This window comes from Seriola lalandi, unplaced genomic scaffold (genome assembly GCF_002814215.2).
Source record: "Seriola lalandi dorsalis isolate HSWRI2012SDOR001 ecotype SW California unplaced genomic scaffold, Sedor1 jcf7180002054582, whole genome shotgun sequence".
NCBI lineage: Eukaryota > Metazoa > Chordata > Actinopteri > Carangiformes > Carangidae > Seriola > Seriola lalandi.
The window spans coordinates 1,767,909-1,795,222 of NW_019525135.1; the positions used below are offsets into that span (position 1 = coordinate 1,767,909).

Genomic DNA, 27,314 nt, shown 5'->3' on the forward strand with positions numbered 1-27,314 from the left:
CTTTTTTATGAAAAATAAATAGTTTGATTTACTAAATTGCAATTGTTCAGAATTGTATAAAGAGCATTTCATTCACATTCACAGGGAAACATGGATCACACAATATTAATCATCAGCACAGAATATAAAAGAAGTGACTGATTTCCATTTACAAGGAAAATTCTTTTGTGAAGATTCCAAACATTATACAAATATAATTTCTCTCAACAAGTGAAACAACAACAAGTGGAGACCTTGCTTCTCTCCAGTTTCACTCACTGTCATTCTTTTTCGCCTCTCTCCAGAGAACCACATTCTTGAGGATGTAAACAAATGCGTAATTGCTCTGCAAGAGGGAGATGTGGACACTCTTGACCGAACTGCTGGAGCCATCCGGGGCCGCGCCGCTCGTGTGGTCCACATCATTAATGCTGAGATGGAAAACTACGAACCAGGGGTCTACACCGAGCGTGTGCTGGAGTCGATCAAGCTTCTGTCTGAGACTGGTTAGTACACAAAGCTGGTGTTGCACAAGCTATAGTCAAAATTATTACAGTGAGAAGTTTAATACAGTATCCTTCACCCTGGGACTGTGCTTGCAGCAAACATTTTTGCAACAAGCCTTTTGGCAAGTTAAGCTACTTTTGTGAGGAGCAGTCTAACACACACACAAACACACACGCTCTCTAGCACTCACATTAGCTTCTCAGTCTGGTGGTGACTTACAGATAGGCTTTAATTTCCTGCATGCCCAGTGTCCCACAGTTTCGATCAGTGTCTTGGCTCTTAGACAAACTCTACCTGTTCTCTCCTCTGCCACTCTTACCTCTCATCCACTTTTCATCTGTTATGTTTTCCTCCGTCACTGTGCAGCTTCTGGGCCACAGCACTTTCCAGGATACCCGAGTTTATCGCTTTTGCAGACCAGAGTCAGGGCCAACGCATGTCTCCGTCCCACCTTAGCAAAATTGACTGAATACTTTTCTCAGCATACGGGATGTAAGGGTGCAACAGCGAGTAAATAGTTAAATGTGTAGAGTTGTGTTGTGTTGTCTCTATTTATACTGAGTCAGACCTCTAAATATGTCAAAGCCTTTGAGAATTTTGTGTTTTTTAGTATGAAGTGTTGTGCAGCTTTTAGGTCACCAGAAAACACTAAGTAGGTATCCCGGTATTGAGTGGAAAGGAATTTTGTCATTATGCTTTAAAAATATCAAGGTTAGGGCTACTTTAAACTCATCACTTGTGAAATCATCTATGTACATCAACGAAACTAAACAGACATGCATGAATGTTGTAACATTACAAAACCAGGAATATGAAAGGAATATAGACAATTAAAATATATAGATTTACATGCAAAACAATTATTAACTCTAAGACACACTACAAGTCTTCTAAATAACAACTAAACTGCAGCAGTGAGTCTAGCAGCCAGGAATGCAACTGTCTGATACTGGTGCATGAACAAATTTGGCTTGCCTTGAGACCCCTAAGCCTCAGGTCTCTTCAATACTCTTCAGCATAACCGTCGCATTTCAGCATGTACAGGGAGTGTTGAGTTCAAGTCGAGTATTGGGGTTTTTTGCAGTAAGAAGTAAACCATCAATTAGCCAGCATCTGCTCTGCTTAAAGCTAAACATTATCAAGCAGTCACTGAGGGGGTTTGTAACACTTGCTAATGGTTAGTTTAGTAATATGTAAAAGCCAAGTAATCATCAGAAAGTGAAAGCTTTTGTCAATGTTGGACCCAGAATGTGAAGCTGTTGTTATTTCCAGGAAACAGTATCATCGTTACAACACACAGGTGGTTCAGAAAATGAGAAGCAAACTAGTCAGTGTTTCCTTTCATTAATGCAGTCTTGTTTAATATATTATGTTTGTGTGCATTGTGTCCAAACACAAAGAAAGAAGAAAGATTCTGGTGTCTATTTTCCTGAAAAACATTTTCGCAATGTGAAATAGCTCCTCAAATCCCTTAAAGGTAGGCGCTAACATGCCTTTAAAAAATGTACCATTATGAAAGGTGAACAAACAAAAACCACAGGATGAAAGGAAAGAAGTAATTTAGCAATTACCTGTCCACCAGAATCAAATCAGACCACAATCCCTCTGTTACACTAGCCACCATCCCCCACCATCCCTGCTCATTCTATTTTTTTTCCATTCTCGCCCATCCATCCCTCCCCTAGTTTCTATCTCTCCCATTAGAGCCCATTTAGTGAGGCAGTATATCTATTGTTTCGCTCGTTACTTTCATCTGCCCGGATAATTGAGAGACACAATCAACTCCCTTCCCTGCTAGATGATAAGTCGCAAACAGCATTAGGTGAGTCACGTGTTTTCACAGAGCCATCTGTCTAAGCCTCTCTTCTGGCACTCAGCTCCACCCTAATGGACTACCTACAGTAATAGTTATATGGTATCTTAAGCACATTCTGTTCTATTATTGCATAATTCAGTTTAATTGATTGGGGTAATTAATTGATGAAGTACAGTGGCATTATCTCATGGACACTTAAGGTCAGTTTTGTATGACCATAACCTTGTCACATGCTAAGATTATATAATTGTGCTGCTGTTCTATTAATCCTCCATGGAGTATGGAGTGTCTGGTGTCAGCAGAACCCAGAAGTATTATGTCAGCATTACTGAGAACAACACATGGAGAACTGTTGGTGTTGCAGCGTTGTATCGATTGCCCACTGATTTTTCTTTATCACGCATTTGCTTTTTGAAAAGTTAACATCATAATGTAAATCAAATGGTTTAAAATGAGAGGCCTGCTGCCTGAATGCTTTATTCAAAAGAGACACAAGATAAAAAAATCATAATTAGACCCTGAACTTCACAGATTGGGGTCCAACTTGGACCTAAATGCACAATATAGCTAAAGGAAATTCAGTACTTTTTCTTTCATGTGACGGTTTTTATAGCTTTATAGAGTTTTACATGCAAAACTGACTCTGCAGTAATATGTGACTGTTAAAGGTCAAACATAGCCAACAGCAGTCTTTTTGGATTAGTTCACACCTACACATTGGGATGACTGTAAATGTTACAGTTTTTACTCTAACCTGTAAGAACTGCATTGTTGTCTAGATGATATTTTAATCTCATTTTTAATTTAGAGTTTCACTGTTGACATAGCACAGTATGAATACATTTCCCTTGAGATAGTAATAATGGGACTCTGAGCCACTGGTGTAATAAAAACTGAAATCATCCAATTCTTAAGTCCAATATTTATTACTTCTACCTTGACCACAAGAAAAGTAATAGTTGCAAAAGTTAAAACCTGCAGATTTAGACACATAAATGTGAGGAACACATTAGCTTCTGCGAATTTAACATGTATGCCACCTGTTGGAAATGAGTGTCGCATCTGCAGTGAGTTTCCTTTTTATAGCTGTTGTTTGTATGTGTGTATTTGATGTTTTACATTTTACATTTCACACCTGCGAAATGCAAGATGTTAGTTAAGTAGAGCAACTTTCTTCTGAATACTGGGAAGAGTGAAAAGTTCACATTGTTCTCTATGTCAGTGCCAGAGAAAAAGAACAGGGGTGGTGGGATGCAGAGGCCAAAAGAAAAGCGCTGAACACACTTACCAATGTGTAATCTGTCTTTGGCACCGAATATTTCAACTACAAACTTGAATGTTATATATCAGTCATTTCAACAAGTGACCCAGAACAACCCCTGTTTACATTCAATTTACAAGCATTATACAGTGTCACATAAAATAGATTATTTATCCAACAGTGATTTGTAATGATGTTTTGGTAGAACTGTTAGTTCTGGATAGGTGACAGTGTCTGCAAAAAACTGACACTTAATGGAACTTTGCGGTTCATAGATGTTTATAAAAGGAATACATTATAATTTATTTACAAAAGCTTCACAAGTTGATGCGTTACACCCACAAGCTGAATTATAATTCCATTTGAATATTTGATATCTAGGTTAGTGTGGTTAGTGTGGCTCGATTATTCACTTTTATTCCAAATGTAATTTACTCAGACAAATAGTTAATAGCCACATGAGGTTGAATACACGCACCAGAAGCCGATTTTAAAGGTGCTATATGTAAGTGCTATGGGTAGGCCTACATAATCAACATTAGTATTGACAGGTGTTTACTTACCAGTCTAGACAAAACATTTAGAGTTCAGCATCGAACTTTATTCCTGCAGTGGAAAGCAATGCCAATGTTTACTCTTGTTTTGCTTCTATCACCTCTTTTCTCTGCTGCCAAATGTGGTTTTTTGCCCTCCGGGCAGCGCTACTTCTTCATCCTCTCATGTTGGACTAAGGGCAGATTGGAGGCCGCACTGACTCACTATCGCCTCTCGAGATTCTAAGTGGTATTATGATACAGGACGGGCCGGGGCTAGGTGGCTATTATAATTTAGTTAATTTTTGAATGTTTTAAAATTAAAAATTACACATAGCACCTTTAAGATGTCCATGCATCCTGTCTGACTTCACCTTAACCTCAGGGCTAAGATGATAAAGTCTATACACATGCAGCAAGTGGGTAGTATCACACTAGCTGCAAGGCCTCAAGGGAGACTTGAATTTTAACGAGGCATCGTGTCCACTCGATTGAGGGTGTTAATTGAGATGTTAAGTCGGGAACCAGCAACTATGTTAGTCCAGCGTTTCATTTGCTCCATATTTCTCTTTGATTAAGAGCTGTTGTGTTTTCCCTTCCTGTTTCCCTCTTAGTGGTAGTTGGGGTTTTTAAGGGCTACCATGCACATCTGATCTGGACCATAAAGCACTTATTGATCCTCATGAACTTTTGCCTCCCTCTCCCCTCAGTCCTCACAGACTTGATGTCTATGTAGTTGAACACAGTCGAGGAGAAATCTATAGCTGGGGGAAAGATGATTAAGCGTAGCTGAACAAAGGAAAAGAATATAGGACCACACACTTTTTAGAGGGTACTGAGTCCAATTAACTAGACTCTACCAAAAAATCAATAGCTGTCACCAAGGATTTCACTAAGCGATCTGAGCAGGGATTTTAGTGGAATTCATTGATGTGGTCCCCTTTTTTCCTTTTTTCACCGGTGTGCATGTGTAAAACATTTATCCTGTGCCTGAGTACATGTGTGTGTGCTTGTGTGTGTCTATGAGTCTTCAAGGTGGCTGTTTGTGTTTTTTATTTGATTGGGCCGTGTTTACGCCCACGGCCACTCATGCCAGTCGTGACCACTGAGTCTGTCTTTCTGACAACTGCCACATCAACACCAGACACTTATCACAGTTACCTGCCCTTTGACCTTGTCTCAATTTGTCCATTCCTCCTTCTCATATTGAGTGCAGTCAGATTTATGACCGGTCCAAATACAGGCAGCCAAGGCACACAACTCTTGTGTGTGTAAAGCTGAGCCATAGATTCCTGACAGACAGTCTACACATGGTCCTAGGATTGAAGCGTGTCCTTGAGAAGAAGAAAAATCAATAGCCTAATGGGAAAGTGGTTATGGCTTCTCTCTCTTTCCCCTCTCCTTCCTTCTTCCCTGAGACACTTTTCTGCCCACTAACTCCCTGTGTTTAAACTTATCGTCTCCCCAAAAAAAAGGGGACAAATTTTAAAGTTGATCATTAATGTGGTGCCTGGAGAGGGTAGATTAAAAAACTGATATATTGCCTAAGTCAGTGTGCCATTTAGAGAAGCAGGGTGGTGTTGCTCCTTGTTATTACATGGGGGCACAGTAAATGGGATTTAGCCAGGGTTTTGCAGTGAGCAATAACACACATGCTCACGCTGCCACCCACATGTCATGTCTGTAAATCAGTGAATCAAATGCACTAAAAAGAAGTGCAGCAGAGGCTAAGGGATAGAAGTAAAGATACTTCACACTGTCTACTGTGGCAAGCTGGACTGAAAGAAACTTACCATAAATATTGAGCATTTCTTTTAAAATCTTCAATCAAACTACCCTATTATTGATATCAAGAAAACACTAATATAGAGAAGAAAGAAAGCAATGTATGCTTAAGGGGAAATAGAAAAGTGAGTCGATGCTCCTTTAGTACTAAAAATGGCCTCCTGGTACGGGCTATAGTTGTACAGTGCACAGTTTCTGAGCCGGATGAGTTGCTCTTTATATTTGTATCCATTGTTATAATGATGGGAAAAAAGGTTTTAGCCAGAATGGGAAACAGATGGCAAACTCATAGCTTGCAAGGAGAGGAGGTAAGGTCTCTTAATCAGTTTGTAAATAGAGGTGGGAGTTGGGAGACAGTGCTGATGAGGAAATCACTATGTGAGCAGAAGTGGAGGAAGGTGAAAGATGTTAACCAAGGTTAGAGTGTAGGAGATGGGAGAGGTAAGCTTTCTGAAATCAGGATCACTTAAGCCTTAATGTCATTATCTTCGGTGTTCCTTCAGTAGAACTGTAAAGTTTGACATAAAATTTTTAAGACTACATGTTACATCCAACAGAAATGTAAAAACAAAGAAACATGAAAGAGATGGCATTATAAAGGTTTTTGCGCAAATATTTGCATGTACTATATGCAATGTAACTATTTTGGCTTGCACCAACTCCTGAGGGAATTATCTCTTTTTTTTCCTTAAATGCGCCACTATGTTCATCTATCTGTCTCCTGTTCAGTGCTGTACAGCCATCATACGGTAGTTTTTAGAACCTTTTATTCTGAAAGTAGCTGATGACAGCAGTGAGAGCGAACCTAAAGAGCAAATCGGCGACCTGAAAGATGCTATGAAGCTCTGTAGAGTTGAGTAGAGGTTATTAAGAGGAACCCCTTTAACATAGGTAGTCATATGATGCTTTGTCAACAGAAAATGCGCTAGAAATATTACACTATACAATACATATAACTGACATATATATTATAGAATAATACTTTATTATAGCATAAACTATGATATAAAGATACAGCAATACAATAGAAATATAGTATATTTGTAATAATTATTAAGTGATATAAGTAATGTAATGCTATGCGGCATGCAATGTATTCATGTTCCCCTTTAATTATGCATGAAATATTCATTACGTTAGAACTTAAGTACAGGTTCTTGGCCACTCAACATGATACTGTAATACCTGTGGTGAAAAGCTTTACATTCAGATGCTGCAATAATGTTTCCTTCAAAAATGACACCAATCAAGGTTTTGACGTTGTACTTCATGATTTCATAAAGTTGCTAATGGTGAAAAAGCGTTTTACCTTACAATATATCATCTGAGCTGAGCTTTCTACACATGAAATTGAGGTTTAGGCGTCAGAAACTGTGAGAGTTGTGCTGTTTGGAGTTCGTTAAACACGTCACAGGGGCACGCCATCTCTGCGGTGAGGTTTTTAAGCATTCATTGTAGTTCCATAACTTCTCACTTAAACTATGCTTAAGCCTAGGGGGTGAAAAAAATCCATTCCTACATGGTCACATTTAATTCCCTTCATCATTTTTCAACTGGAATGAGTGAAATTGCCCCTTACCATCAGCAACTTTGCTCATTAAGAGCTTGGAGAACATTTAAATATTTCTATTTAAAACGCCTTCCCAGCAATTCCCAAAAGCCTATTTTACGCTCCTCCAGTAAGTGGATTAAACTGAATTAAAAATGAAAAGAAAAGGGGAGAGAGTTTTTGTAGTGCCTTTTATGTATGGTGAAATATAGCTTATGTTTTATATCAGACAAATAAGTATACTGCAGATACACCTTTAGTGCAAGCTGGCTAATTGATTTAGTTCACGCCGCATGTAAGAGAGCAGGAAAGTGTGGAGAGTAATAATAAGAAATCACACAGTCGGCTTTCTGGTGGAGGCTCAATAGCCAGGCTGCCACACTTTATCTGTCTTTTCCTCTGTTTTGCTATTCGTCTGTCTTCATTAGACCTGTCATCTCCTCTGAAAAAGGTGTTGTCTTAAATCAAGCCAAGTATCTACTCTCAAAAATCCTCTCTACATAGACACATATTTGTTATTTCCAAAGCAGCCAAGACATCTTTTTAGAATATATCAAAAAAGCCTTTCTCTTTCTTTCTACCTGTCTTTCTCCACCTAAAACCATTTCTATATATGTGTATTTGGTATGGATTCATAGAAAAAATACCTGTGCAGTTGTGGACTTGAAGCACAAGTCACAAGTAATATTGGGGTTGTCGGCCTATAGATAGTATAGTATATGGAAACCACCTTTTCTGACTGGGAACTGTCTGTCCAGGTAAACCAAAGCTTTTATTATGATAATTTGCTACAGCACAAGCTTCATATGAAAAAAAAACACATTATTAAACTCTGCATTCAATTATTCTGACTCAACAGGAGATTACGTAGAAAGGTAGCCTGCTAAATATTCAAACATTCAGCCCATTTTCTTGAATATTGAATAATGTCTATTCACATCCAGCACAATTCATTTAAACACACAAAGTCTGGCCAATTGATACTGACAACAAAACCAACCATTTTTATGGTCAATAGGGACTTTCCTTTTGTTGCCTGGCTTTTGTTCAGCTCAAAAGACTTTGATGAATTTGTTTCCCTTCACCAGCATTGTGCGTTGACAGGCTGAGCTTGCAAGTTAGCGTCCTTGTACTGTAACACTGGCTGAAACACACACAAGCCATCTTCTCACAGGTTACGCACACACACTTCCACATTCCACATGCCAACACGCACACAAACAGATCTGTAACAGACAGGCTGATCTTCCTGTGAAATAACTAATTGACGTGCAATTTGTGAAAATGATCGTCACTTACACGGAGGTTGAAGGTGACATCGCGCCATTTCCCGAAGTGCACAAGTGAGCAGGGGGAGACCCTGCGGCTATAAAAACAATTTCAAATGAAAAGGTTATGTCCTCAACTAGAGACACTACACTTCAATAACTGTGCTTTCACCATACCATTTTCCCTTTCTAATTGGTAACCTTTATTCATTTTGTTCACAAGCAATGTGATAAACATGACTCTCCTATCTTTCTTTTGTTCCCTCTCTCCACCTCCTTACCTATTTCCTCCCTGCAGTCATGCCCCGTTTTGCTGAACAGGTGGAGGTAGCTATTGAGGCACTGAGTACGAACCCCCCACAGCCCTTTGAGGAGAATGAGTTCATTGATGCATCCCGTCTGGTGTACGACGGCGTCCGTGACATCAGGAAAGCTGTCCTCATGATAAGGGTATGTCCATTGCCTCATTTAAAAGAGTATAAGGAAAACACTCACTGAAATTCTCTGAAGTGGCTTTAATGCTCTGCAAGAGTTAGTCAGAAATGAATGTGTTTTGGAAATGCTGACCAAGGCCAAGTACGGCAATTTATTTCTTGCTTCCTGCAAATGTTTAAAACGTTGATTTTGTATTTTGTGAATGTAGACATCTAAATTGTTTATTTCCTAGTGTTGCTTGTTAGTCAGTCAGTATGTCTGTATTAAGCTCTACAATCAATTCACTCCACTTTTTACCCTCTAAATAATAATATGAAAAAATTCCTCTGTTGTTATGAGAATAACATCTCTTGAGTCATTGGATTCGTCGCCTTGTGAACTTCACCATGACTCAGGAGACAAATTTGTCACACTCACAGACATTCTTCCAGTTTTTTTCCTCTTCATTCTCATTTTAGCGAGACACCTCTGTGGGACATTGTTAGGAGAGCAAACTGTGCTGCTGGCTAGCATAGATGATAGTGGATGTTCTCTGACAAAAATATATCTGCCCTAAGGATGAAGAAAACCATAATTGAAATCAAAAATTCAACAGAATTCCCATTTGAAATGTCACACCTGCCACATTATTTGTTTTGTGAAGCTGACAGAACATTTTAGAGCATGTCGTGATAAAAAAATGCTGCATAAAATCATGACACGAGCAGCTCCACTACCTACTCTAATGCTTCACTATCTGCATTTTTCACCCAAACTGGCCCCGCTCTCTTCACCATGTAATTCATTTATTCAACTTTATGCAGGCTGGAAGGTTTCCCAGTGAAGCTCTGGAAAAAATCTAATTATGGAAAATAATTTGATGTTGGTAAATAATGTAAAACAGGCAGCTTTGAACTGCCCAGGACCAGCTGGCTTCATAATCCCATCCAAGTTCAATTACTTTCTGAGGAAACAACTTAGAAGATCCTCGCTTTCTCTGTTGTCTGACCCCATCATATAAATAGCAAATGTTGGTGCCACATGTAATAGTTTTTTTCTGCACACATTTTTATGTGTCTGTGTTATTCTTCTCCCACTTAAGCCAAGTAATGGCTCCTTTAGAATTTTTACAACACAGATCTTATGAGCAGTCGATGGATTAAGAAACCAATTCTCCATAGTGTTTAAAAATTGAGGCAGGTCTTGAGAAGAGTGTAAAGTTATAATGAAAGTTCTCAAAAATATAGTTTTGCCCTGGACTTTATGTAACCACGTACACACACACACACACACACTCACACACACACACACACACCCAGAGCAAAGCGGTGCTGTGGCGTAGGAACCATTAGAATGAAACATGTATGAAATTGAACAGTGGTCGGAGACTGGCAGCTGTAATATAACCAGTGTTTTCACTTTTTCCCAGCTCTCGCACAAACAGAAAGAAAGTACAACTTTTTACATGCTTCCTGCAATGACAGGAACCATGTTTATTCAGGTACCGGTGATATGATGAAATACAGTCTGAGACAACTGGTTTTAATAATTAATTAGATCCTTAAATGTAAAGGCTTATCAGATACCTTAACAGTGCACAACAGTGAGACAGGATTCATACAACCTTGAAATGAGAATCCACTTGGTAAATTTGTTGCCAAACAACATGTGTTTTTGCTGGACTCCACAGAATTGGGAGGCTGTAATTTTTCACGCATTCTTAATGTCTGTGTGAACATGGCCTGAGTCAGACTGTCTGTTTGTGTTATTTGCCTTTGCTCAACCTAAAGAGTAACTCCTCACATTCTAGATGGAGGAAAAACTCAGATACCTCTATGGCCTGAAAGTCTCTTGAACCCCTGAGTACACCCAGCATCACAGTTCTTGTGACCACACCCGGCTGTGATGTAGCATGGTACTACGGTGCCACGGAACATATCTGTTACACAGGTGTGTGCAGTAGTTATGCCATTACTATTATTAGACTGTTAGACATAGAATCGACCTTGCGAAGCTGGTTAACATCTGGATTTTGGGATCCATCTACGAATGCATTCACATTTAGAGAGAAACAAGTGTCACAAGCAGATAATCATATGCATCATCAATAAATCAAGTGTACTGTATTTTATTTGAGATAAGATTGGATAATTATTTCACACGATGTAATTAGGTCAGTGCAGAGGCAAAAATAATGTGATTTTGTGGGGCAAAATAGGAATAGAGGCACATAACTAACAAAACCAAGCAAAATAAATTATCATTCAAATAATAAAATAAATCTTACTATTTACTAAAGAAATTGTCAACAATCTTCAAAAAAATACACAGGTAGAATTTGTGCTTTTATGAAGCTTTCATTACAAATGATTATGAGCAAAACAGAGTATGATATGAATGCAAAGTAAATGTCATCCCTGGTACTGTGGGTAACTAAAAACACTTGAATAAAAGAATGCCTAAGGAAGCTTCATGTGTCCTGAGCGTTGAGTAAATAAATTATTAGGAGCTAATATTCAGTGTGTGGGTGGTCTTCCTTTTTTTCCAGCTCATCACTGCCCCTCATTAATGCACATTGGTCATCTGGTTTATTTTTATTTGTACAATCTCATTAAGTGCGTCAGAAGATTTTATGTTCAGCAATGATGGAATATCCGACAGTGTCCAACGGGCCACACTGGATCTTTCACTGTTGGGAATACTAAGAAGGAAATTCAGCACAATTACCAGCCTGTGCAACAATAAATATCATTCATTACTGCCATAGGCTATGGTCTATGAGCAACCTGTTGTTTGGTACAAGTCCTGCATTATAGCCAACGTAAGCACTGGTTGTGTAAAACATTTATTATATCTACAACTCATCATTATGGGAAGGTATTCTATAAATAGAAAAACCCAGAGTGCTCTCTACAAGGATAATTTCGACAACACCATGAATTCAGGGCTTTTTTTCTTAAATGTCAGCTTTATATAAGAGTGACTTTACACATGTACATGTTTTGGTCTGATCCAGCATACAGTATGTTACCATGGTGACTGTAGCCCAGTTAAAACTGAGCCAGCTTCATGAGATCAACAAGCCTGTGTTGAAACAAGCTGGCTAACCCACTAATCTTAATTAGTGATAGAGCCCAGTGTAGCCAGCAGAGCTAAATAAAACTGTGTAATAATTATTTAGTGGCTCAGTTTGAGCAGATGCAAAAAATTTAACTCAATTATATTCCAATTATATTATTTGATGAGAAACCACACATTGATTGTACTCCCAATGCTTTGACAATGTTAGCATGATCGCATGGTGGTGTAATACTCTATATCCTTCATTAAACTGCACTTGCCATTCTACTTTTTCCCCTTTGAAATAAAAAATAATAGAGAAATCAAAGGACTGTCATGAGTTTTTAGAAGAATAACATTAAGGAATTACAATCACCACAAAGTCGTGTTTAAACATGATACATCTTCAAAGAAAGGAAATAAATAGAATATTAAATGTGTATTATGGATGCAAATAAAAGCAATACTTCTAACATTTTGTTAAACTTAAGTTGCTTCCTCTTTAAAATTTAACCTTGCCGTGTGTTTTGTGCTCCAATGTTCTGTACTGGATCTTAAAAGCAGCTTTGTCAGAGAGCTATTGTCTAATCCTTGAGATGCAGCTTGACAAGGTTGTAAGGAATAACGCTTATTAGTCAGTAATACTGGCAGAATTGTTCAGATCATTATAACTTCATTTTGTGGTATCTGACATGACTTGACAATCTCATTTATACATATGAGATATATACTGACATACTGACATATATATGACACACACACACACACACACATATATACATATATTAAACTGATATTAAACTGCCAGTCTTCAGTGTAGAAAGTACAGTGACAGCCTTTAATGTACTTAAACTTGACAAACCCATTTGTCTTATTTAACAGGAATGTGTATCGAACCACAGTTGCTGAAACAGGTCTTGTGCAATTTGTGAATATTGCTCAAACACAAGTCGTTCACATTATTTTGTGGTCAATCAGTGACTAATTGTTGGTATTTACATCGCTATGTTGCATCTCATTGTTTGATTGATGGTTTCAGGGTTAAAAGGCACTGACTTGAATGTCTTTCCTCCCAGGTTTCTTTTTACCTTTCCATCAAAGCCAATACATGAAAAATCCTTATAATCCCGAATTTCTGCATTTTCAAAGTGACATCCATTTGTTATTTAATTGGACAGAAGACCTTTGGTGAGGGAAGAAGGTGCAGGAAAAACTACCCGATCAACTCACCAAATCTCTTTTGGCCATTTCCTGCTTTTTTCATTGTGTGTTTAATCTAGTGTTGAGGGAACTCACATGTACTGTATGTCCATTTTCAGAGAATAACTCATTCTGAGATTTGACTCTTTAAATTCTGTGATATCTCTGCCAGAGTTTGAACTAAAACTCCCAATGAGACACTATAAACTAAGCATGACAACACAGGGGAACAAACGCTATCTGTTACTCCTCCACAGTGCGGGATGAAGTCAAAGAAAATTGCCCTTTTCAGCTGTCAATGTAGGAGGTTTTTTTTCCTTTCCAGTTTCTCTCTCACTCTTTGACTCTTTGCCCAATTTTGTCTTTGTGTTTCTCACAGACACCAGAGGAGCTGGAAGATGACTCTGACTTTGAACAAGAAGACTATGATACTCGCAGCAGGACTAGTGTCCAGACTGAAGATGACCAGCTTATTGCTGGACAGAGTGCTCGGGTGAGTCGATGTTCACTTCCCCAGTGTGCTGCGACTTCTCGAAAGTGCCATAAATGTGGAATTTGACATTTTAAAAAAATTACAGAAAAAGCAGAACCGTTGCTGCAGTTATATGAATGAAGGTGCAAGTTGAACTGCCTCTCACACCCAGCACCCACCCCTTTCTCTGGCCACACTTGAGTCGATTCATCCAACTACTTCCACTTACATAGCATGAAAGTCCATTTAAATTATTGTAACAAGCAGGATTATTTTAGATAAACACTGTTTGGGGATGGCAGGTGTAAAATTGCAATCACAAACAAATAAGTAATTACCGAATTCCCCTCAGATGCCAGACAGAACACAAAATACAGTATAGTACTGTGCCAAGGCTTCAGTCACCATCGCTAGGGTCTGGGCTTTGTTGCACATTAGCAATTTTTCACTTGGGCCCAGCTTAAAGAACATTAAGAGGGTATCAGTGCTTGCTCCCCTCCAGCAACATAGAGGCTCTAGCGGTGTGTTGCATGTTGAATGGATTGTGGATGGCAGGAGTGTGACTTGGCCCAATGCCTCTCCCTGTGGCACAGGCCTGTATTATACTGCTTGGGTCTCTACACAGTCTGTACACATGGGGGTAATGCACAAAGAAGGGAGAAATAAATAAACCCAAAACTGCAACTTATCGTTGCTAAATACATGTACTGTACAGCTGTAGCCCCCACTGTGATGGCTAAAAAGAAAAACAACCAAGTCAGGACCTAGGGCCCTACTAAGAATCAACCCTTCATCCTTAAGGCTATCCTAAAGGCTTAAGGCTATCTCGCTGTGGCCACAAGTAGCAAGAATGGGATAATGATTAATACAAAATCATAGCATAACAGTAATGTAAGTAGAGAAGAGTCATAAAGTGAGCAAACTAACTCAGTAATGTTAAAGCTTAATAACATTAGCTAACATTAGCCACTGTAATCTACCTGACCAAACCAGAGCAACCGAGGCTGTAGCAGCAGAACCCCTGGGAGAGATTTCTCAATGAAAAGCCCATTCTGCTTTAAAATGCTGTATCATTTCTTAACATCACCTATTGTAGCCAAGACTTTCAAACTAAATGACAGAACATGTTGTTTGTCATTGCCTTCCAGAACAACACATATGAGAATCCTTTTAAACTAACTCCCCTGTCGGCAGAACAAAATTGTTAGTCAGCGCTTGGTTGGATAAGGTGTGGTTAGGATAAGGCACAAAAATGTCATGTTTAAAGTTGAGTAAAAGTCATGTTTTCCCAACGTCTTCCCTATGACATTACAGCACATGGCCCTACAACAGTATCACTCAACTTCCACCTTTACACCTGACAAACAGGAGCCACAATCCACACTTGAAGTCCTTATCAGTTAAACATAGGTCATATTTAACATTTGAACAAACAAACAGGAGGATAACTAGTAATAAGTGTTATTCAGAAAGTAAAAATTTCCCCAGGGACTTTCAAACAATGTCTTTTATTGCCGTAATGCATACTAATATTATAATATATACTAAAATGTAAAATATGAACTTCTGATGTGTTTAAAGTAAAATATAATTGATTTTTTACACCCATGTGTAACCATTTTTGCAGAACTCCTAAGTAGTAGGGAAAGAAAGTTTTGTTTAATTGCTCAGTTCAACTGCTAAACCAAGATACAACGCTGTCAAATCTGAATTCCAACCATGAGAAGAGAGAACAAACCCAGGTTTTGGGTGCACGATAGCAGCTCCAGGATGACTGTGGGGGTCCTGGGTGTGAAGTGCTTTGAGTTTGTTGTATGTATACTCCCACTAAGGCTCCCGCAGAGTAACATTGCAAGACCATCTGAGCTTAGACGCACCAGCGCTGCAGCACAAAGCAGCTTCACAGCACCAAACTGTTAACTCGTTCTCCTGGCACTCGGCTGTGCTTTGAGTGGGCAGCTCTTCTTGGGAACAGTTTGAAGTCACAGCGTGTCCCTTTGTCATAACTTGTTACTGTAATACAGTGATATAAAGTGGATTAGGAAGATGACGTGGCTAAATATAATGATTGTTCAAGAACACTTAACACATAAGCAAGCTTTGCACTCAAGCTCGCATCGAATAAAAACCCGACAATGTATTGCAGCGTGTTATCAAACGTTTATACCCCTATATGCATATTTAGTTCACGCTATCGTGTAGAGCATACTATACATCTGGCATACTGACAAGGCCTCTCACGCAGTTAATTGATATCGCCTGTTTTTCCACTCATAGACACTGTTATGCCCTCAGAGACTAAACATTTACACACGCAGAAGGCAAGCACATCCATAAAAGATGTGTTTGCCGTGAACCACTGGTGATCTGCCCAGTCGGCCTGAGCCTGTCGTGTCAGGATAAAGCTTGATGTCCTCTTACGGTCATGCCAAGTGCACGCTGGTGCTGTGTTTTCTATTCAAACAGACAAGAGGAAGCGTAATCCATTTTCTCCATAGGAGCTGACATGAGCACATTGAGGTTTACAGTCATGATCCCTCCAAGCCCCTCCAGTGAGCGGGAATCACACACAGGACACAGGCGTGATATCTCCCTCTCACTTTCTGGATCTCACTGTCTCCCTCTTGCTCAGCGTAGAAAGAAATCAAATCAGGTCCGGGCAGTCCCAGGAGGCTTTGTTCCCAGTGCTGTGCCTTGTGTGGTGCTCCACTTGTCACTTCTATTATACTTACGCATAAAGCTAAGTTATTAGAGCAAACATGCATAATGAGTAAGCAGAAAAACACACAGGGGAAGGAGGCCTGTACATAGTGTCTCTTTCTATTAGAACATGCAGACGCAAACTCTCCTTCTACAACACACCACGGATAATGCACAGGGAGGCAAACACAAAGCCCCCCCCCCCCCCCCCCCCCCCCATACACACACACACACATACACACACACACATACAACATCTCTTAACACAATGATTGGATAACACTGTTGATAGGTCATCCATAAAATTGAACTCTGAGTGTCTGGGCAGTTTATTTCAAATGAAACAAATTAAAGTCATTTCAAGACGCCGCGCTCGGTGAAGAAACCCGGAAAGCGCTCTAATCCCTGCAGACGTAGCCGAGTCGCAGAGTGTATTGGCACAGCACCCCTCGGCCGGATTTGCCACTATGTTAAGCTCCCAAGGCCCGCTCCTTGTTGTTATCAGTAAAGTAGGGGAAGGGATTTGGGGATAAGTGAATTCTAGAGAGCATGGGAGAGGAGGGAGGTAGGTGGGGCTTCACCAAGTGCCTTCCTGCTCCCCTGACGTCCCAATTGGCTCATATGTTTACCCCTGTGCTGCAGTTTTCTTTTGTATTCAGAACCGACCTCCCTCTCTCTTTCTCTCTCTCTCTTTTTCTTCCTCCCTGATGTTCTCTCTCTTTTGTCACACCATTTTCAGAGTGAATCGCAATACCAACCAAATCCCTCACTCTCTCTCCCCAACCTTCCTTGATCCCTAATTTTAGAAAAGGAATTTTCAATCCAAATTCTTGAGTTTGAAGAGACTTTTTTTGGGAGAAAGCTCCATTTTGGTTTAATGCAGTTCTTATGTGCAGAGGATGGCATTTTGATTGCACTTACATAAAACTACACTGATTCTCAACATACATTCTTTATCTAACTTGTTAGAGTGCAGTTTAGCAAATCCATAATTGTACTTTTTCTCAATGGTGTACCCACCATTTTGAGACCGGCGGCACACTGTATGGTGTAATTATAGAAATAAGTGAATAATTGATGCCTCAACAGTTGGGGGTGAGAAACGTAATGAGCAGCAAAGATATGCTAACGACCACACTCCAGTCTGCAGGTCAGAGAGATCTGCCTGGTGGCACAGAGCGCTCACCTGTGTCGCTATTGATTAGACAGCAATTACAGTACAGCATTGCCTACATGATATTTTTGGCTACATTAAACATGAACACGTAATTAGGAAACCACACCCCAGGGTGCTTCAGATTACCCAGGACCACAAGCTGAGAGCACAAGCAAAGTGTCTGGACTAAAATGACTTTTCTAGTTATATTTATAAATATTTGTACAATTATTTACACTGATTTGCATCAGATCAGCCGGTGATGTAGATTATTATGTGAATGGAGTAAATGTGCAGTGTTGATATTTGGCATCTAGGCTCTGACCTTGTTGCTCCCCACAAGGAAACAGCACGCTCAGCAGAGCAGTGGCGAGTGATGATACTAACTTCCCCGCCAGTGAAATCCAGCATAGATTCAGAGCCTGCAGGTGAATGCTGGGGTGGCAGTGGGGCTTTTGAAATGCAGTATGAACAGCAGCAAGTGTCAGCATACGTTTGAGGTGAGTGCATAATTGTTTACATATGGGGATAACAGCGCAGGCTTTCCAGTCTTCCCTTGAAGGCATTCATAGCGTCATGAAGCACTTGTTTGCACACACAAAATGTGACAGAAATTGTTGTTTAAAGAACGAGAAAAAAAAAACACTGCTTAAGGGAGGAGATCAAACCCTGCTTATTTACCTTTCACATATCTTGCCAAATGCTGTTTGACCCTCCAACAAGCGCTCTGTTAGAGTATGCTGGCGCTTTCAGTACACAGCATAAGAAAAAGGGTGTTTCAGTGAGACGATAATGCCGTGTGAGCAGACTTGGACTGATTGCCAGAGCTAGCTGGCAAGCTTCACGTTCTTTGTTCGAGATTTTGGTTACAATTTGTTTATTAAACTTCATTAGTGCTAATTAACTAAGCCAATAATGAATAATTCAATTTAGGGATCTGTCTGATTAGTGAATGAATCTATGTAGATAGGGAAGTAGGAGGCACACCTGCAGAGTGAATACAAGTTTGTCCTGCTGAAATCTCCAGTCTGTTTTAAATTGCTCATTCTTCATTGTGCACTCCAAATACATATTAACTTGGTATTTGTTTTAAATGTGAGCAGTGCTTGCACCCCACAAGCTGTTTAATGGGATTTGCTGTTTCACTGTTGTTTGTGTGTCTTGGCACTAGCAGCAGAGGAAATCTACTCTGGGCTTTAGGGGGCCGGTTTTGCTTGTTTGTTTATGTCATTCTGGGTCGTTTTTTTTTGTTTGTTTTTTTTTTTTTTTTGTTGGTGTTTTTTTGTGTGAGCCGCCATCAAAGCTTCGCACAACTTTGCTCACAGAGCGATTAGTAGGCCAAAACTCATGGACACATGGATCTGTTGTCATTTCAGTTTTCTCTTTTGGACTACTTCCTCCTGCTCTTCCTTATTTTCCTTGGAAAAATGTGATGCACTTTCTCACAGAGCTCACCACGTGCCACCATGCACCAGCTTAGCTGTGAGAGAGGGAAAAGGAGGACAAGGGCGATTATTTCATTAAGAGAATAGCAATTCTTGGAGGACAGTCAATAATAGATGAGGTTAAAAAACAATGAATGGTGACTTTTCTTTTTTTACTGTACTCGTTTTCTCTCTGCCTCTCAAGTCAATAGAATCGACCTAATGGAAACCAGGTTACTCTTCCTTCCATCTCACCTCCCTGACATAATGTTGAACAAATGCATTATTCATTCTCTGGTCTAAGAAGCTGAGGTAATTATACATTTATCTCCCAAATAATACCAGGTCCTTACTGCGCCTGTGACCTTGCCACAAGATTTATGCCATTTTGTACCTGCCCCCAAAGGCCGCTGAGAGAGCAAATGTATTCTCATCGAGGAAAAAAAATGAAGGCAAAAATGGATTTGCTCTTTATGGGTATAAGATGTCATGGGGTTTGAAAAGGTCCAGCCATTAAATGTAAAGTTTAGAACTTTATTTTGAAGCATTTCAGAAGGGCAGGGATAGTCAGACTCTAAACTTAATGTTCAAGTTTTGTAGGGCGGATTAAAAAGTAGACTGGACAGGAAAAAAAATAGAACAAATGGCGCTACAGCTTTTATAAACTTCCCTTTATACTCTTTCTCCTTAACTAATCCCTCTTCTTATTCGCCCCTTTCCTCATTCCCCTATCGTTCTGTCCTCCACAACCTTATCTGCCTCCTTTACCTAAATTCTTCTCTTCTGGCATTTCCCTCTTTCTGAGCCATGTTCCAAATTTATTCTGCTCAAATTTACTCCCCTAACAACCTCTTCCTTCTCTTCTAATGCTTTTATTTCCTCCACACTCCTGTGTTGCCTGCAGGCCATCATGGCACAGCTTCCCCAGGAGGAGAAGGCCAAGATTGCTGAGCAGGTGGAGAGCTTCAGACAGGAGAAATGCAAGCTAGATGCAGAAGTGGCCAAATGGGATGACAACGGCAATGACATCATTGTGCTGGCCAAGCAGATGTGCATGATCATGATGGAGATGACTGACTTCACCAGGTAAAAGTGACAAGCACAAAGCAACAAAATTTTAAGCTGACTGACTTTTTGGACACTTACATGTACCAGAAACACGATGTAATCCTAACACTCATGTATTATCACAATTTAAGTTAATATGGCTAATTTGTTAGCAAACTGTTGCTTAATCGCACATCTAGCAGATACACAAACTCCAGAACATCAACATGTTTACGGGCACCGCAGCTGGTGTGATCCCATCAAAAGATGGTCTCTAGTTACTAGCTGTGTCTTTCTGCCATTTGCTGGGTAGATAGTATACAATGTGTGTAAAGATGTTTTATGTTTTTTTTATTTGGTTTTTTAGGGGTTTTTTGCTGCTGTATCTGTGAACAAGTTGATTAAAGTGTTGAGAATGAACCAAAACAGAAAAGCTGTGCGCCATGAAACCAAAACTGTGAGCTGAAAAATGCTGAAAAGATCTGTACAGCTGAGGGCAACAGCAGGTAATTTTCTGTGGGTCAGCCCTCTCTCATACAAATAACTTTGTGACCCATAATTTATATTTAAAAAAAACGGCAGCTTTACGTACATAAAGTGACAAGTGGGATTTCTGAGAGACACTCCTGCCTTCGCAGGTGCTCCATACCCTAGCTCTAAACTGTTTGTTAGAGACAAAGTGACCCAGATAACCTCCGTTTTAATCAGACTGTGTAGCAATGCTGTGATTCAAAGATATACTGTAACAGATTATCTGTTTGCATTTCAAGTCTTCTTGTGTATGTTTACTAAAAGCCAATAGCTTTAATTTCAATCTGTTCCATCTAGGCTTAACGTATCTGGGAAATCCCTAATGCCAAACTGATGGATATCTGTCTCTGATCCACTCCACAATTACAGGGCATGAAACTAACCTAAAAGAACCAAAGAAATAAAAAATTTGAGCCATGAGTGATTAGTCATGAGTGATTATGGCTGTAGTACTGTGACTGCACCATTATTACTTGGCATTGACCCCAGTGACTCAGATTGAAATGAACAAACTGAGTGGAAACTTCAGATTACCACTGCCTAAAGATGAGACATCACACACAGGAAAACACTTATCTTAGCCACATTAACTTTCCCTGTGCTGTCAAATCAAGACAACACAAAACAGAAAACAGGCTCAGTTGTTGGCCATTAATTCCTTTTCTACTTTTCTTTTTTTGACTTCCCTACCTAATGTAACTGTTGTAGCTTTTAAAATCATAAGTCTTTTGTGTCCTTGTGCTTTAAAGCATGTCTCTGATACACCATAAGGGACAAGGGTATACTATATCTGTTACATCCATTATCTACAGACTCTTGGTTGTTATAGCTCATATTCCTGTTGCCAGCCAAAGCAAATTAGCCGCTGTACGAGCTTGGGTGACACAGGAGTGAGCTCAGTCTTTAAAGGGAAGCTCTGCATGTCCTCTGCCTCGGCACCTCTACACACATTCACCCCTTTCCTTCTTTGTCACCATTTGGATTTACCCAGAGGCAAAGGCCCCCTGAAGAACTCCTCAGATGTGATCAACGCAGCTAAGAAGATTGCAGAGGCTGGTTCCAGGATGGACAAACTGGCCCGTGCTGTCGCAGATCAGGTAGCTTTACAACTCCATTTGCATTGTCATTTTTACTATTATACTTTCAACCAGTCTGACTGTGTCATCTTATGTGGCTGCAGAGCAAATTTTGACTTAGAGTAAGTGGGCATGGACATTGGAAATCTTTAATGTGAGCATTGATGAGCCCAGCTGGAGTGGTGGGCTTTGTTGCCGCATGACTTTGTCTCCCAATGGGGCCAACACTGAGAGAGCAAGACAGCAGAACCAAGTTGTGTCTCTAATATAATTAGCTCCCAACCGAGGTGTTGCATTCATTATCAGATGAGTACCTCTCTAAAACACGCTGACAGACCAGTTTCAATATCTAATCAATCAGTGCTGTGCCAAGGGAAGATGGGAGAGAAAAGAAATAGGTGTGTATGCTGTGTATGCTGTGTATGCTGTGTATGCGTGTGTGTACAGCAAATGAAGTGGGAGGTATTTCAGAATGCTAGCAGCACTCCAGGTCATGCATAATGTTCTTCTTCATTTCATCTGTCTCTAATAAGCAGTGAGAATAAACTCAGGCACAAGACTCGCTGATTTATTAAGGCAGCCTGTTGTCATTGTAATTGCAACTGCTGTTTGCTAGCAAACCCTTGGAATAATTATCGCTGGTTTCAGTATCACATGCTGGGCTTCTTTGCTGTGCTGCTAAGCTGAAGCTCACATCAAAATTTAGAATCAAATATTTCTCTGAAGTCCCGCAACTGCACTGAGACCAGCAGACATGATCACCAACAAGCTGCTTTATCTTTGGTGTAGTGTGCACGTGCAAGGTACTGCACTCAGAGTTATTTTGTGGTTTAAATTATAATCCACAAATTGGTCTTTTATGCGCTTGAGTTTGGATTTCAATGTAATATTGATAACAAGAAGGCACTTAATGATTAAAATGTAGCTTTATAAAGGTTCAAATGTTACTTTAAACCCGTGTTAATTGATTTTTTGGGGGGGGCAGTGCAACAAGTTTTAAACACAGCTGAGAGCTGATATAGCAAACGTATCAGCCAACAGTGGCTTATTCACAGCAGATATAGCGTAATGTAAGTCCAATACTCACTTTCTTTTCTGCTCTCTTCCAACCTCCTCTAACCCTTTGAGGAAAAAAAATATGGCTGTTTACCTGCCAAATGCTCCATTGCTCTTACCAGCTAACAGCAGCTAGCTTTGCCTGTCTGCTGTTTGGTGCTGAGCAGACAGTGTACACATTGTGGTTTATCAGAGCATTTTTGCTGAAAACAGCTGTCTGTTGTATCTGAAAAAATGGGAGTGGTCAGACTGAACCAAAACAGTAAAGTTGCCGTCCAGAAAACCAGAACATTGAGTTATAAGATGCTGCAACTCTTTGTGGAGATGAGGGGAACTTCAGGGTGTGATGATAATTTCTGTATCTGTGGGTTTATCACTGAGAGCTACCTCTTTTACATCATGTCATGTCATACATGTCATTTTATCAATTTTTAATATATTAATATGACATATATGTTAATTTAATACTTTTATCTGGATCCAAATCTTTCAAAATGCACACAGATATTGAGATTCATATGGCAGAAAGGCTTTCATTTAATGCAAAGTTTGAATTTGCACCAGAAAAAACAAACACTCGGCCCATGACCTAACTTTCTACTAAATTTTATTAAAATATGCTGTCAAGCTGCTTAGATATCCTGAAGACAACTAAGAAAATAACCTGCTAACCTTTCCAAGCCTACATTATTGTTTCCTGTGAGTGCATTTTAAATTTGTTAAAACCACTCAGGGGGGAGTGATCCTTTCCAGGGTGCTGTATGCATCCCTAATTCAAAAACACACAGGTGGTTAGATTGAAGTACATACAGAAAAATGTCGCTCATGGTGCAATATACCAGAATTGAAGAGATTGTTTTTCTCCATCTACTGTACAGCTTCTTCATCCCGCGCCTTCTTGTGACAATATGTGACTTCACAACAATACTCTGCTGTTAGCACACAGCAGACTGCCTGTCAGTTTGAGTGGCCGTGGAGTATGCTAAGCTTTCAACTGACCAGAAGGCGTCTTTAGTCACTGCTCTTATCATGTCACTCTGTCCTCCTCTCCAGAGCATATTTCACCACAGAACAAAGTTTCAGGCTGTGAATTCATAACTTTGTCTGTTATGCAGTAATTACCACAAACAGAGAGATGAAAAGTAGGAGTTTCAGCCTGTTTGAGCCTTGTATATAAAGATTCTTGCATTTTTCCATTTGTGAGAATATTTGTCTCAGAATGCAGGTCTCCCCTGGATCTGGGACAGAAAGGACAAAGGAAGCATGAACTTATCTCTGTGTGCTTATGTATTCACGTCTTGGCTTGTAGGCTGCCGAGTGATGATCAGTGTAAACAGGGTTTAGGTGGGAGTGAATCTGTCACATGGCAAATCACTGGCAGAGCCCGTGTCTGAATCAACAGTTGCTGTAATGAAAGAGCAGGTGGCTTGCCATTTTTAATTCTCACTTAAATGGTTCCTAGACCAGTGTTTACTGAATATTCAAAGCCTTCTGTTACACTTCCAGAGACATCAGAGCTATGATCAGGAAATAAAGAGGGGCTGGAGGACCTTTTCACTTCTGGCATGTATTTTATTATAAAAATGTTTTCATGTGAGGCATTTGGGGCATCTTTCTGCCATGCCATTCAGTAAATGGAATGAATTAGCAAAAGTTAAAACAGCAAAAGTTTGCTTTTATCAAGCATGTTAATGGTATTACACAAGAACTAACATGACCTTGATTATTTGTATTTATTCTGGATGAAGAAGACAAGCATTTTGCATTCACACATTACGGTACGTAACCTGTACTGGCCGAGAGGGCTGTAGCTTGACAGTAGGAATAAAGGCTGCTCCGGTGCTTTCAGACAGGTCCCTTAAGTAGCAAACCTTGTTGCCATGACTCCACATCAGCCCTATTGATGAACACGTGTGAAGCAGAAGGAATTTCTGCGTGGAAGGGTGGAAGGACGGCGAGCTCTTTCATAGTCATTTAAGCACAGCACTTGACGTAGAAAAAACCCTCGAGGCATCTCACCCCATTTCACTCCAGCAGTGCCTTTTTTTTTCTACTCTTTTTTTTTCCCACTCCATGTTCCCTCCTCTGTTTCATTCTTTAAATAGGCCTCCTATAGACACACTATACAGTAAACGGAGGAAGCCAGCTGTATGACATTAGGAGCACCTATTGTTAGACATACATTGATTGTTGAGTGTTACGAGCAGCTCTGCCATGTGACGGTTGTTATCAGTCTGCCTGAGACAGGAGGTTTTTGATTGCTAAGCAATTCTGCAGCACCATCTGGCCTAAAATGTAGCTGTGTTGGTGGTCGCTCTTGAGGTCTTGTGTAGTTATATCAAGGTGAGTATTCTTATATAAAGTATGGCTAAACATAAACAATAAACATCATAGTATAAGGCTGTTATGCTTTATTCTCCCCGTTGTCAACAAATCCCATTAATAGACCAAAACCAAAACAAAATGTGTCCAATTTCTCATTACTCTTTGCTCTTGCATTCAGCCCCAAGCCCATTCATTCCCTCTGGAGATGTAAAGCTTGAAAATATTTTTATTTTTTTTACTAAATCTGCTGAGCAATTTAGTTTTTAACAGATATAAATGACAGGAGTAAATAGTACAATTCTCTGGGACTATTTTTAGATGTGGATTAAAACAGTTTGGTGTACAAGCAGTTATTTATTGCAGCAGGACATCGGATATGGGATTGACTCAAATTAAACTACAGTGACAAGGTTCATTGTAATGAAGGAAAACATAACACAGTGCAGCTGTGTAGCTCACTGCTGTATTTTTAGAAGTTTTTGAGTAGAAATTGAGGCTGAGGCTACACAGACGTTAATTGTTATTAGGATCAATTCAGTGCTGGTTTTGGTTGTCTGATGGGATTTGTGGACAGTAAGAAAAGTTTCATTTCAGTTGGGGTGGTGTCTTGTAGAACTTGTCAAGAAGTGTCAAGTTATTGTTTACAAATGCTGCTAAACACATGCAAGTCTGAAGCATTCAGACGTCCAGGTCTCACTTTAGTTGTCACAGCGGAAGCCTCTGTCGCATTGAGTGCAGAACAACGAGAGCAAAGCTCCTGTAGCCTCCACTGACAGCAGTGAAACCAAGTGTGACTGATGTGTAATTAAAATGCTTCTCACTAAAAACAAAAACTACACTTTAACGGGAACTGGCTGGGGAGGAGTCAGTACCAACTAACTTCAAAAATTAATGCTGAGTGGAAATCCTGTCTCAGCTTTTCAGGAGGAAAAAGATTTGTTTTATAGTCTGATCAATATGACTTTTTTATTTTGTTTGGTGAACCTCAAAAGCCAATGTGACTACATTTTCTCGAAAGTGCAATCTCTTTTATCATGCTTCATATATCATACATCTTACGACACATACCATATAGTATGTTATGGTCTTTCCTCATCCCTTTAGATACAATGTTTAATTTTTAAAAATCTGGATGCATAAAGGAAGCATGTAATCCTTCAAAATTAAGAGTCATATTGTGTCTCAGCTAATACCAATGTCTGTCAGTAGGTTTTGGGTGTGTACATTAGATAGGAACCCTGCTAATTGAAGGGGATGAGCCTGATCTTTTGGTATTTAGGAATTGTGATTAGCACAGTCACGGTGGCTTCTCAGTGGTTCCCAACCTCAGGGTCGCATTAATCTCAGGAGGTCACAAGATGATTAGAGGAGGAAAGGAAAACGTATTGCTTTTATAAAAGTAATGGGGTTTTTTTTCAGACTTTTCTGTATATTTCCACATTTTTATTGTGAAATATTTGATCATTTTCACAAATAATTTTTATAAAGAACAGGATGTTTAAACGATATTCATGAATGGTAACACCAGGTTTCTCGGGTTGCTCTGTTATTTCACAGTGCTCCATTATACTTTTTCCAGACGGTGGAATATAACAGAAGGAAGAAGGAAAACATTTAAATATAATAAGTGGTTTCCGTAGGCACTAGAATAGGAAAATGCTCAGTCTTCTATAGATATGATGCCAAAGGCTGGATGAGCAAATAGAAAGATCACATGCTTTCTTGAAGTAACTGACAGGTGACTGTCAGAGGCACTGCAGTGGTCCAGTCAGCTAGAAGGCATATTCTATAACTGTATAACATGCTCAATTTGAATCTGTCATAGCACTTTTATTTAATTCATTTCTGTCCTCCCTCTCTTTTGTCTTTGTCTACTATTGGATATGTAATGAATGAATGAAGAAATAAGAACATAGAAAGGCTAGAAATTACTTTTTACACTCTTAATAATTTAGGAAAGGACAGTCTCACCATGCCTATAAATGCAACATCAGAGTGAGGTGTGAGTGGTGTTTTGACAGACTGCCACACTCAGGAACAGAGTTCACATCATGGTCCTGAATTTCCACAGTGAGCCTGTTTCATTCGTTCTGGCCCTAATTATGCAGAAAAAAACAACAACAACAACAAAATTAAGGAGATTTATCACCTTTTT

The 27,314-nt window shown here is 39.6% G+C and overlaps 1 protein-coding gene across 1 annotated transcript in view; it reads left to right on the plus strand.

Annotated features, from left to right (window-relative positions):
* The window catches only part of ctnna2 (catenin (cadherin-associated protein), alpha 2), a 310,610-nt gene that overhangs the window by 277,897 nt on the left and 5,399 nt on the right, over positions 1 to 27,314 (plus strand). The window contains exons 12-16 of the mRNA XM_023418417.2: positions 285 to 485; positions 8,997 to 9,148; positions 13,752 to 13,865; positions 20,029 to 20,210; positions 21,694 to 21,799. Coding sequence (XP_023274185.1) covers positions 285 to 485; positions 8,997 to 9,148; positions 13,752 to 13,865; positions 20,029 to 20,210; positions 21,694 to 21,799 — 755 coding nt within the window. The remainder of the gene's footprint in view (positions 1 to 284; positions 486 to 8,996; positions 9,149 to 13,751; positions 13,866 to 20,028; positions 20,211 to 21,693; positions 21,800 to 27,314) is intronic.